Genomic DNA, 13,737 nt, shown 5'->3' with positions numbered 1-13,737 from the left:
TGGCCATGAATTTCTGAACTTGATTTAAGGAGCCTCCGGATAAACATTCATTCTGTCCTGACTGTTCCATGGTGCTAGAGAGAGTAGAGCACATCACTTGAGCAGGTGGGCTTTAGTTTCCATCTCTATCACATTGGCTGTAGAGCGAAGGTTCTCTAGGAAAGAGTATCTGCTGGATGATTTTACTTCTTGTTGGGTCTGGATTCTCAGCGGCAATTAGGGTAATGCATTTGAAGGCTTGTACCTAATATGCAGCTAAGATGGAAGCCCCTCTCTGCATTCTGACTGGTGCTAAAGGTGGAGTTTTGCTTCCCTGGGAACCAATGTGTCTGATTTTCCCCACTAGCTTGTACCTTGTGCACTCTCATTTATATCTGTGCTAAGTGACACTATCAAACCAGCATTTGCACATCTGTTTCCCCCTCTTTCCCTGCCTTCAGTAGCATTTGTATAATATCACTATCCAGGCATCTGTGTGTCTATTTCAGATTCTTTCTCTCTTTCATTAAACTGGAAGCATTCTCTGATTTCATAAGTGGCTTTTTTTACATTCTCACAGGCTGCCTTTCGTGTTCCATTCTTCTGGGCAAAAAGCAAACAGGTCCTTTAGATCCTTTTGTTTTTGGTGAAGAAGACACAAAACAAGGTGGAAAGGGTAAAATCTCTAGGAGAGAGCACAGTGTGTGTCTTCCTGGATCTGTAACAATCTGTGCTGAGTGAAAAATTGCTACCAATCTCTACAAACTACACTCAGTTATGTAACTAGTCTGACTAGTTGAATAACTTTTGTACACCACAATGATCTTTGCTCACTACAGACTGGGTCCATATTTAAACAGGTGACCCTGATGTACCCCATTTCCATTCACTTCAGGCATCCAGGCCCCTCTTAGTAATTTCTTTGTGTTTATGTGTTTGTGGTCTTCCGAAATGATAAATTCTCTTAAATTTGGGGGAGTGTATCTGGGCTTCCACACTGAGTGGAGATGAAAACAGATGTTCACAACATCTCAGCGATCAAATCCTAACACAAATGCAGATGTGTAGATTGGAATTTCCAGCCCCCTGAAATCTAATCTGAAGGAAATGCAATAGCTTATATAAAGGTTTAATAATGTTCTATACTGTTCCTGGCTTATATTTTATGTGAAATCTTTTCTTTAAGTCTTTCAAAGGTAGGCTACAACCAAACAGTTGAAAATATTGTTTGTTCATTGAATCATCTCCCCTTATGGCTCTCAGCTTAAACAAAGACCACCTTACAAATAATGCACTAAACCAAATACTCCAGTAATACTAGACCAGAGTGCCTGTATTGAAGGCCAGGAGATCTTAATGAAAATCAATTGTAATGAGTTTATTGATTCAAGCTAACTGCCTATGAAATTGCAGAAGATGACACTTTCAATTGATATCGCATAGCATTGATTTGATTTGTGCTGGAAAGAGGGCGGGGGTCCAGGGACTATGGCCCCATCACTTTTTACTGGCTGCAAAGGCAAGCAATGTGTGGGAGGGCCAGAGAGGAGCGAGCAGGGGCCAAGGTCTTGGGGGGAGGGGTGCCCCCCCACACACTTTTAGGGACTTTCCATCTCCCTGGCCCAATAACACACGTCATGTACCACAGGCCATCACATAGCAGACTGAGTGGCAGCCTTCAGTCACACCTCACTCTCGGCCTTGTTGGCTCCTTTCTAAGGGCCTAGACGCAAAAGCCTCCATATGCCAGTGCCACCTCTGGCCCCGGGGAGCCTTGTCAGGCTTTGTAGCTTTAAGGTCCTTCCTTCAGTGCTGTCACTGAGCTAACATGCTGGATAGCTGGGTCAGCTCTGGTATGGCTATGAGGCACATCTGCTTGGGTCCATGGCCCATTGCAAGCTCTGCAGATCACACAGTCGCTGTGGCTGCAGCTTGCTGCAGAGATCATTGGATTTGCATTTCAGCAGCCTCTGCATCTTGCAATTGGATTCTGATCTGTTTCCTGGAGAAGCTTAAATCCTCTCTCTCAGTTACTGCTCAGAATTTTTTTTTGCATGTGGCCAGTTTAATTACATCATTAATGAAAATGTGAAGAGCAAAACCTAATTAATTGAGGCTACTTAAGGAACTTACTGTATTTAGAACTCCAGAGCATGTTAAAGTATTTGCTGAGTCAGCCTGAGGACACAGTCTCACTAATTCAGTTACCTTCTCTCTTATGCTCTGGTGGTGACTCCTCTAGACAGGCAAACACAACACCATTAAGAACACTATTGGATTGATTGATAACATATTGGATTGATCATTCAGTCAGAGATTTTAAATACTGCTGCTCCAAAGAAAGGCGACAACTCCCCCTAATCAATTGTGCAGTGATGTCCACACAGGAAAGTTTTCCTTGCTAACGTATATGGCAATCACTTTATTCTCTAAAGCATGAGATGTTATTCCCACTACTTTAGGTGTGGAACCCCAATACGTTGTTAGCTCATTTTAAAATTCTCACCTAAACAGATTTGCTAACTTACAGATGAGGCTGTTAACCACATGAATCATTACACACATTGCTAGTACCCCCTCAAACATCAGACACTGAGGGCTTCATTTAAAATTCCCCTGGTGTAGACAAAGCTAGGTTGATGGAAGAATGCTTCTGTCAACCTAGCTACTATTGTTCAAGAAGGTGGTGCTTCTGCACTTGGTGGTGCTTAAACCCCCTTCTGTTCCTGGAAGTGCATCTACATTACGGGTTTATGCCAGCATAGGTACAGCACCATAGCTATGCCCGTAGAGTCCCTGTAGTGTAGATAGAGTCTAAGGAAATTGAAAACAAAGGTAATATGAACAGTAGACATAGGGTTACCATACGTCCTCTTTTTCCCGGACATGTCCGGCTTTTCGGCACTCAAACCCCTGTCTGGGGGGAATTGCCAAAAAGCTGAACATGTCCGGGAAAATGCCGGCCAGGCACTTCCCCTCCCGCGGTGGCTCTGCTCCTCCCCTGACTCTTCGGCTCTGTTTAAGAGCCGGGCTGCCCGAGCGCTACCGGCTTCGGGCAGCCCCCGTGCCTCCGGACCCTGCGCCGCCAGAGCCCAGGAGGGGAAGTGCCCGGCTGGGGGCGCAGGGTCCGGAGGCAAGGGGGCTGCCTGAAGCCCAAGCGCTACCGGCTTCACGGTTTGCTGGGCAGCCTCCAGACCCTGCGCCCCTGGCTGTGCACTTCCCCTCCTGGGCTCCAGCTGTGCTGGGGAAGCGCCGGCCGGGGGCGCAGGGTCTGGGGGCTGCCCGGCAAACCGTGAAGCCGGTAGCGCTCGGGCAGCCCTTTCCGCGTGGCTGGGAGTGGGAGGGAGGAGGGGGCGGAGTTAGGGCAGGGAAGGAGCGGAGTTGGGGCGGGGCTGGGGGGGGTGGGGAAATGGGCGGGGCCAGGGCCTGTGGAGGGTCCTCTTTTTTTATTTGTTAGATATGGTAACCCTAGTTGACACCTACATCCAAGTCACATGCATATGATGGTTAAAAGACCAGTCCTTCCAAGAGCCCAAACACCTTTAACTCTGCCCTGCAGCAAGTCAGTTACTGAACTAATAACAAAAGGGGAGGGTAAAAAAGGGAAGATCAGAGCACTCAGCACAAAATTGAGATGCTGAGAACAAAATTAATCAAGTAGCCAAAGGACATGAGGAGAAGAAATTCTAGAATTGCCTCTACACCAATGCTCGGAGCCTGCATAACAAACATGGGAAAGTTTGAATTGCTCATTTATGAGCTAAAGTTTGATCCAGTTGGTATTACTGAAACCAGGTAGGATGATTCCCATGGCTGGAATGTTAAAGTTAACGGTTAAAAACCTATTTAGGAAGGATCAAGTGGGCGAAGGGGAAGTTCTAGAAGACTGGCACAATACCAACTTTTTTCTAATATTTAAAAAGGGTTAAAGCCCTATTAGTCTGACATCAATCCAGGCCAAGATAATGGAGTGGCTGATATGGGACTCAATTAATAAAGAGTTCAAGGAGGATAATATAGTTATTGCCAACCAATCAACATGGGTCTATGGATGAGATTACAGGGTTGATTGATAAAGAGACTACTGTTGATGTAATAGACTTGCATAAGGCATTTGGCTTGGGACAGCATGATATTTTGATTAAAAAAACTAGAACAATATAAAAGTAACATGGATCACGTTAAAGGCTGACTAACTGCTAGGTCTCAACATGTGATTGTAAATGGGGAATCCTTATGGAATGAGTGTGTTTCTAGTGGGGTCCCGCAGGGATCGGTTCTTGACGTTACACTATTTAACATTTTTATTTATGAATTGGAAGAAAAGATAAAATCATCACTGATAAAGTTTGCAGATGACACAAAAATTGGGGGAGTGGTAAAGAGGATGGGTCACTGATACAGAGCGATTGGGATTGCTTGGTAAGCTGGGCTCAAGCAAACAATATGCATTTTATTATGGCTAAATGTATACATCTAGGCACAAAGAATGTCAGCCATATTTACACAATGCGGGATTCTATCCTGGGAAACAGAGACGCATGAGTCATGGTGGATGATCAGCTGAACATGAGCTCCTAGTGTGATGATGTGGCCAAAAGAGCTAATGCGCTCCTGGGACATAAACAGTGGAAACTCAAATAGGAAGAGAGCGGTTATTTTACCTCTGAATTTGGCAATTGTGTGACTGCTGCGGGAATGCTGTGTGCAGTTCTAGTGTCGATAAATTGGAGAGAGGTCAGAGAAGAGCCACGAGAATGATTAAAGGACTAGAAAACTTTGCCTAATAGTGATAGATTCAAGGAGCTCAATCTATTTAGTTCAACAAAGAGAAGGCAAAGGGGTGCCTTGATGTCAGTCTTTATGTATCTTCATGGGGAACAAATATTTAATGATGGGCTCTTCAATCTAGCAGAGAAAGGTGTAATATGACTCAATGGCTGGAAGTTCGAGCTAGACAAATTCAGACTGAAAATAAGGTGTACATTTATAACCGTGTGAGTAACTAACCCTTGGAACAACTTACCAAATGTTGTGGGGTCTCCATCACTGATAATTTTAAAATCAAGATTGGATGCTTTTGTAAAAGCTCTACTCTAGGAATTTTGGGAAAAGTTCTCTGGCCTGTGTTAAACAGAAGATCAGACTAGATGATCACACTGGTTCCTTCTGGCCTTGGAATCTATGAAACACAATGGAGGCAACTCATGGTCCAGTGAAAGTCCTCTTCATGCTGTCATAGCTGGCACAAAGAGGACGAAAAGCAGCTGTCAGAAAAAGCTGCTGGGTGTTTAGCACTTCTGAAAACCAGGTCATTTATTTGGGTACCTAAATATGGATTTAGGATATTTTTAGGCTAATTGTCCTAAGCTTATTGTTTAGGCTAATTGTCCCAGGAAGTACAAAACCTTGGCCTCTTGCTGTTTTAGAAAGCAGCTTTTAATTCTGGGGTGGAAGTGGGGTCCAAGATCAAACAGTTCCCCTGGAGTTTTAAACTGCAACTGTCAGTTTTGTCCTTGACGAAATGTGTGTCCCTAGTAAAGCCAAAGGGTTTAGTTCAACCAGCTAAATTCATCAGAGACATTTTGCAAAGTTGACATAATTCAGTGTGAACTAACTCTTGCCGATTGTACACATGTGCGGGGCGATCTGGTTCATCCATTTCATAAATATTAAAAAATAAAAAAGGGAAACAAATTAGTATTTCTTTTGTAATTTATCTTTTGTAAATATCCACCAAAGGGAGCTAGAGGGCACTATGATGGCCAGCAGGGCATGGAAAGAGGATGGGGTAGTTAATGTATACAGAGGAACTAGTGGTGGTTAAGGATTCCTTGAAAGGTTACACGTTCATCTCCCATCCTTTATGAAGCCCAGAAATTAATATAAATCTGGTGAGATGGGCAGCCCATCCTCCTCCAGCTACGTCTGAGGCTGGGATTTTGTGGCTATTTGAAGTGGATTCTGTCTGAAAGGAGCTTTTATCCTTTCTGGATATGTGAAAAGAATAAAAATCAGCGAGGATAGTGGAGCTCACCTTGCAAACCGCTCTGGAAACAATCTCCCATGGTGTTTTCCTGGAAGGCTTTTGCTATGTACTAGACACTTCAAGGGATAATGAGACCACAGGGTCTTCCCCTTGCAAAAGTGGGGTCTGAGCAGAATGCAAAATGGCCACCTGCTGGGCCAATGTACACGAGATGAACGGTTCCTGAGCTAGTGGAAAAGCTCCCTATTGCTACATGAGTAGGGGATACTGTCAATCACAGAGCTTTCTAGTAAAGGATAATGAGGAAACCCCTCAGCTAATGACCCTGTAGGGCAGAGACCCAACAGCAGTTTTGCCATGAAAGCCTGCTAAAAGTGCTGTTGTTCTATACCTCCAATGATAAGCTACAGGCAGTGGGCCGGCTACTGGGTGGAGGCAGTGACAGGCTTTACCACGGAGAACGACATGTTCATTAACAGTGCATTACACTGAAGAACTGCATGAAAAAAATAGAGAAGTCCAGGACCTGCTGGGATGAAGTTCGGAGCCCTTCCTGCCCAATCGCCCGCTAGCCACACAGAAGAAGGTGCTGTGCAGCTTGCAGGGCCATGTACAAAGTGGCCAACAAAATTTTGGCCACCTCCACTTCCTCTTTTCTCTGGAGGTGGCGTCCAAGCAGTTCCACACCATGTGGCATCATGGTAGAGGCAAGCAGCCCAGAGAGCCACAAGTGGTTACAGCAGAGGCAGATGCTCTACTTCGAACAATTGAAACACGGCAAGAGTAGCCAGCATTGATTCTGTATCACTTTATCACTTAAGCATTGATACAGTCTCAATGCTAAGTGCCTCCCCACTCCAGAGTGACCGTGATCTTCTGAGATCCAGTGCGGTACATCAGTCAAATAAGGCAGAGGGGATGTCAGAAGTCACCTCATGGCATCTTTGCTCTGTTCTCACGGCCAAGGACACAGTCTGTGGCTGATTAACTGCCACGTTCAGTAGCCAGTAAGATCACACACAGATTTCTCTGCTGAAATAGCCTCTAGTGGTTTCCTGTCAGAGCACCTATGCATCTGGAAACGTGAAGAAAAGCACAGTTGTCTATCAGAACACTTTTTCTCCCGACTGGTCGGCCACCATCTTGTGTGCACCCAGGCCACCTCTGGAAATTTGTGTGACAGCGAGCTCGCCCTTTAGAGGACAAGGCTGGTTGGGTACATGGTAACTGCATGGCCTCTGCTATCTGCAGTCTTGTAGCTGTGTCGGTCCCAGGATATCAGAGAGACTAGGTGGGTGAGGTAGTATCTTTTATTGAACCAGCTTCTGTTGGTGAGAGAGACAAGCTTTCGAGTCACCATGGACGGTGCATGAGTTTTGCCTTTGAGGTGGCTGTGTGTGAGCACCAGAAGTTCCCTAGAATTGGGGGGCCACAGCCCCTGCTCCGCCCTGAGGCCTGCCCTTGCTCGGCCTCTTTCCCTGGAGGCCCCACCCATGCTCCCCCCTTGGTGCCACCCCCAACACCTGCCCCGACTTGGCCTTCTCCCTTCTGAGGCTCCGCCCCCTCCTGCAAGGCACCTCCCACTCACCACTTGTGTCTTTTTGGTAGAGTCCTGAGCAGATACAAAATGTATATCCACGGAGCTGCAGGGCTCTACTGGGAACCACAGCAGCGAAAGCAGCAGCATGTCAGGCCGACGACGGTCCCAGAAGCCAGCACCTCATGCCAGCAGCTCCTTGGCCGTGGCTGTACTGCCACCAGCCCTGCACACTGGGACAGGCACCAGCCTTCCTGGAAATTGTCCCTGGTCACGCTAGTGTGCACAAGTGTCTCGCATGCTCCCAGACAGGAGTCCCTTCCACACAGCGATCTGCGTCTCCCGGCCAGGAGTGTGCGAGCCACTTGCACACAATAGCGTGACCAGGACTGTTGCTGGTGAGCCTAGTGCCCGCCTCAGTGGGCAGGGCTGGGGGTGGTACAGCCACGCTGAAGGGGGTGTTACAGCCACACTGGAGGAGCTGCCAGCATGGGGTGCTGGCTCCTGGGAGCAGCGGCCAAATATGCTGCTTCTTTTGCCGCTGCAGTTCCTGGTAGAGCCTGGCAGCGCTGCAGATATCTGCATCTGCGGATATACATTTTGTATCTGCACCGGACTCTACTCTTCGCCCCCTCCTCAGAGGCCCTTACCCTGCCCACTGGGGTGGAGAGATGCAAGCGGTAAGTGGGGGAGGCCTTGGGGGTAGGGGAGGAGTGAGGACAGGAAGAGGGCCACAGGGCAGAGCATGGTCGGGGCCATAGCTCCAGCACTCTTTCGGCAGCGGCACATCAAAGGTGGTGGGACAGCCTGTGGAAGTGTGCTGCATCCTGTTTGGTATACCTGCCACCCCTGCAAGCCACACACCGTTCTTCATGTAAGCTCAAAAGCTTGCCTCTCTCATCAACAGAAGAAGTGGGTCTGATAAAAGATATTACCTCGCCCCCCTGGCTGCTGGCAGACTAGAATAGGTTATATTCACTGTACGCAGTCTCAATACTCCATTCAGAAAAAGGCTGCTGTTGAGAAACACAAGTGGCTTCTATATCTGGAAGAGCACCGTGTGGAAATGGGAAGGAATGGACTCAGGTTAGTGCTAAGGCAGGAAAATGAGATGGGTAGTGAATAATAATTGCTATTGCTCTGCACTTCGTAAAAAGCAGAGGGAGTAGAAATGGAGAAGACCCCTGGGCACCAGATTGCACTGTGCAGTATATTATGGTATCTGGTAGTCCAGTCTGGTTTTAAATGGCCTGAGCTATGAGACTCCTACCAGTTCCTGTGGGGGACTGTTCCACTCTGATAGGTCTCCCTCTCAGGAAGGTTTTTTTCTGAGATCCAGCCTAGATTTCTCTTTTAATTCCTCCTCGTTCTACTTCTGTTACCCCTCTGCTTCAAACCCCTCAAAGCGCTTTATACACCTTTAGTGTCTGAGCCTCCCAACCCCACAGGAGGGGAGCCACGGCCATCACTCCCCTTTCACTGAGAAGGGAAGTGACCTGCTTCTGTAAGAAATAAAATGAGCAGTGGTGCCAACGCAGGGGTGTTAGTTAGTGCCTGGAAGGTCCCTAGCATGTGCAATACCATTAGAGCTGGTAATAGGGATGTGTCTGAATAGTATCAACTCAGGGGTAGCCTCCTGAAAAGCAGGTGGTTCTTTCAAGGCAAAGAGAGCTGTGGAGGAGAAGCAACCCTGCTAGGAGGATGGAGCATGGAGAGGAATGGGGGGAGGGGGGAGGCAGGGCATCAAGGGGGCATCCCTGTCCAAGAAGCCAGGCCCAAACAGTTGGACAAATGGGCTGAATTTAGAATGTTCTCTTCATACTCAAAATGGTGTCTCCTCCCGTGTTTGGCTCTTCGGTTTCACGCAGTGTGTGCTTGTGTTTCAGCCCGGTCAAAGAGCTTGGTGATGGGCGAGCAGACCGGGTTGCCCTCCAGGCCGTCGTCCCCTAGCCCGCAGGACCGAGTGCTGAAGTCTGGCTGGCTGAAGAAGCAGAGGAGCATCATGAAGAACTGGCAGCAACGGTGGTTTGTGCTGCGTGGAGACCAGCTCTTCTACTATAAGGACGAGGAGGAAACCAAGCTGCAGGTAAGGCCACGCTCTGATACGGTGCATCGGCCCTGGCCCCAGAGCTACGGGTGTGACCAGTCTTCCATTTTGAGACCTCTCTCTGAGCCCTTTCTGGTTACTCCTAGTGCTGTGAAGGCTCAACAGTAAGAGCGCTAGCATAGCTAGGAGGCACTACTGGGGCTTCGTGGGGTGATGACCATGGATCCAGAGCTCCCAGGGAATTCTGGGCAATTCCTCACTAACAAAGCAGATCACCATGTTAGCTCCACTCCCTCAGCGATCTGCTGAGTAATTAATGCTCTTCAGGCCTCTGACCAGACCCAAGGCAATTGGCACAAGAGTGCATCATTGCAGAGTGTCGCTGCCCACATGGGGCAGGAGGGGAGACTAGTAAGAAGAGGCTCTGAGGGACAGACAGATTGGAGTTCCAGCTGGAGGGACACCCCCCCACACACACACACACAAAGAGATGAGACCAAGAGGAAAGTAACTAAGCCACAGGAGTGGGAGGTAGGAGGAAGCACATCCACAGACGGGGCTGCAGTTGTAAATAGGATGCTGGGGTGGGAGCTAGTGGAGGAGACGGGCACAATGGATCTGATCCATAGGCGCCGACTTCATGTGTGCTCCAGCGCCGGAGCACCCACGGAAAAAAATTGGTGGGTGCTCAGCACCCCCCGGCAGCTCCCCGTGGCCCTGCCCGGCCCCCCTGTTCCAGCTTGCCTCCGCCTCCTCCGCGAGCACGCCGCCGCGTCCTGCTTCTCCCCCATCCCTCCCTCCCAGCGCTTGCACCGTGAAACAGCTGATTTGCGGGGCAGGGAGGAAGGGGGAAGAAGGGGGAACGTGGTGCACTGTGGGAAGAGGCGGGGCCAAGGCCGGGATTTGGGGAAGGGATCCAATAGGGGCAGGGAGGGGGCGGAGTTAGGACAGGGACTTTGGGGATGGGGTTGGAATGGGGGTGGGGCCAGGGGCGGGGATGAGGTGGAGTCAGGGCGGGGTCAGGGGCGGGGAAAAGGGCAGGGGGCGTGGGCACCCACCGGTGGCAGAGAAAGTTGGCGTCTATGATCTGATGTGGAACATATGAATGACCAGAGGCAGTCAGACCTGAGGCCCTTCTAGTCCAGTAGCCTGTCTCCAGCAGTGCCCAGCACCAGCTGCTTCAGAGGAAGGTGCCAGAAACCCTGCAGTAGTAGTTGTGAGATAATCTGTCCTCCCAAATGGATGTCACCCTGGTCTCTAACAGTTGGCTTAAGCCCTGAAGCATGAGGTTTAATATCTCTTCCAAAATTCTTATGTGTAATGATTATAACGATGGATATTCTGGGTATCCATTTTGCTAAATTCTTGGCCTAAGAACTTCCTGTGGCAGTGATTCTCACAGGCTAATTCCCTGTTGCATGAAAATTTCCTTTTACTCCTTCAAACTTGGGGCTGTTAGAAATCTGGATCTAAACTGGGCCCCTTAAGCCACCCTCAGATGTAGAGGCAGTATCACCTTCAGGATGAAGCTCTGGGATGGGATTCCGGAAAGCACAGCAGCACCCTCTGCATGGCTTGCCAGCACCGCAAAGAGACTTGGGGGTGAGAGGACTGCTGCAGGTCAGATAGACCTAGTCTAGCACCCTTGGGTTTCTTGCCTTGCCCGCTAAGTGTTCCCAGACTTCTCAGTATTGCCTGGATATGGAGCAGCCCTCCTACTGTATCACTAAGGTTTTTAAGTTTCCCAGGTGAATCTTTAGTTTTCTACCCTGCAGCTTTCCTGACGAGGAAGTCCAATTACATGGAATAGTGTGTTATTATTTATTATGGACTAATCTGAGCCATCTGGTTTCAATAAAAATATGCATTGATCACAGTTCAGAAACCACAGTAAATATCTGTCATCTGAATTCTCTTTAATGAAAGGGCTCCCAGCACAAGCAGTAATTGTCAAAGAGTTCTTCCGCTAAACATCTGGATCTGATGGGGCTGTTAAACAGCTGCTGCTATCTCATGAAAGTCTTGATTTAGAGATAATTAACTTAGTATTGTCCATATAGTCAGTATTTTTTCTGCCCTTATTTTTCATTGCTATCAATCCCTAGCCCTTCTCCAGTGCTGACCTCTCTCTCTCTAGATTCTTATTTGGTGCCTAGTCTCATAGTGTCTGAGCATCTTCCAAGATTAAAAAGTGAATACGAAGACAGACATTCTCTCTCTTCCCAGAAGTCAGCCTGGGCTGGATTTGTCCACTTCTTGCAGGAACGTAGGTCAGAGAAGCGGGGTTTGTGTCATGTTCTGAAATGGCTAATGTTCATCTCTCTAGGTAGTGTTGGTACTTACCAGGCCCTGGTAGTACATAATTGCAATGCATCATACACAATAATATTTTTATCCTCACTCTGAGGCAGGGGTATTAGCCCCATTATACAGCTGGGGAACTGAGGCCCAGAGAGATTAAGTGACTTGACTAAGGTCACATAGGGAGTCTGTAACAGATAGGGTGACCAGATCAGCACTATAAAATATCGGGACGCAAGGGGGGGTAGCAAAAAAAAAAAAAAAGGAGTTTCAAAGGGGCCGGGGGCATTAGCAGGCTCCGGCCACACACGCTGCCCTCCTCGTGGAGCCTCCCGCCCCCTGGCCCACCCCAGGCATATGCGGTGCATGGTGGGTCCGGGCGGGGGCAGCGCGGAGTGGGCAGGAGTCGGGTGGGCGGTGCGGGCCGAATCCCCGCTGCTGCTGGGGAGCCCCGCCCCTCTCCCTCCCGCTCGCGGCTGCGGCTCCTTCATGGCGGGACGTGCCTCCCGCCGCCGCAGCCACATGCGGCGCGCGTCCTCCGCACCTAGTCTCCCTAGTCGCGAGTGGGAGGGAGAGGCGTGGGGCTCCCCGGCAGCAGCGGGGATTCAGCCCCCGCGCTGCCCACCCGGCCCCTGCCCGCTACGCACTGCCCCCACCCGGACCCACCGCGCTGCCGGGCTGGAGCAGCCTCCAGGCTGCACTCTCGGCCCCGGTGTGCAGCAGCCCAGGCAGGAGCCCTCTGGTGCAGCAGGGGGCTCAGAGCTGAGCCCCCCCATCTCCCTCCCTTGCCAGCACCCCTTTGCCCGCCAGTGCCTGGGTGCCAGAGCTGACTCACCAGCTCCAGGATCCAGGCACCGCCGCCACCCCCTCCTTCCAGGCTTGCACCGCCATGCAGCTGCAAGCCTGGGAGGGAGGAGGAATGCTGCGTGGTTGGGGAAGAGGTGGGGCCAGGGCAGGGATTTGGGGAGGGAGCCAATGGGGGAAGGAGGGGACAGAGCCGGGGGGGGGGGGTGGGGCGTGAGCGCCAGAGTGGAGGGCAAAATTTCTTGTTTGTCCAGTGTCCCGGCCAAACATTGGTCGGGACGTGGGACAAAGAAGCAAATATTGGGACAGTCCTGATAACATCTGGTCACCCTAGTAGCAGAGCAGGGAATTAAACCTACGTCTCCCAAGTCCCAGATTAGTACCCTCACCATTGGACCACCCTTTCTGTTGACGCCCAGCCTCCTCTCTTCTGGGAGTGAGTTCCAGATTCAGGAGCTGGTCACTAAGAAAGCTCTGTGTCCTGCACACAGGAACTTTGCTCTTGGGGCTGACAGTTCTAGAGGATGGCAGCTCTCCTGGGTAGCTGCAATCATGCAGAGTGAAACCGTCTCCCCTTTAGGTAACCTAGTCCAGACCCATGGAGAACTTTGAAGGTGAGGCACAAAACCTGGACTATGTCCCAGCAGTAATATTTTGCATGAGAACAGGCTCTCTAGCAGTTCACTTGTTGTTTATTCCATGCCTGGAATTCTAGAGCCATGGAAGTTGGGCTCCAAGGAACAATATCTATAACAGGAAATCTCTCTCCTACAGGCGCAGGCCCCTTTGGGGTCACCATCCCTCCCACAGACACAAAACAGACTGGTGCCTTTCACCCCACGAGACTCTCACACTCAGCACTCTAGTTGTTGTCTGTAGACTGGCTGATGAAAAGCCATGATAGATGAAGGTCATGCTGTCAAAGGGCCTTAAGCCCACATGGATATGCCGTTGTGTAAAGAGCTGTGAACAACCCATTTATGCTTTAGTTCTTTACACCTCAATCATGCTGTTCCCTATAAAACACAGGCCGGAATCATTTATTCTGTCACAGATTTGTGTGTGTGAATCCTTGTATTT

At 49.6% G+C, this 13,737-nt stretch overlaps 1 protein-coding gene across 1 annotated transcript in view; it reads left to right on the top strand.

The window, feature by feature from the left end:
• The window catches only part of ARHGAP22 (Rho GTPase activating protein 22), a 253,622-nt gene that overhangs the window by 19,562 nt on the left and 220,323 nt on the right, over positions 1–13,737 (top strand). The window contains exon 2 of the mRNA XM_054033359.1: positions 9,392–9,591. Coding sequence (XP_053889334.1) covers positions 9,392–9,591 — 200 coding nt within the window. The remainder of the gene's footprint in view (positions 1–9,391; positions 9,592–13,737) is intronic.

This window comes from Malaclemys terrapin, chromosome 7 (assembly GCF_027887155.1).
Source record: "Malaclemys terrapin pileata isolate rMalTer1 chromosome 7, rMalTer1.hap1, whole genome shotgun sequence".
NCBI lineage: Eukaryota > Metazoa > Chordata > Testudines > Emydidae > Malaclemys > Malaclemys terrapin.
The sequence above is the reverse complement of the archived record's forward strand: the minus strand, read 5'-3'. Positions and strand labels throughout refer to the sequence as shown.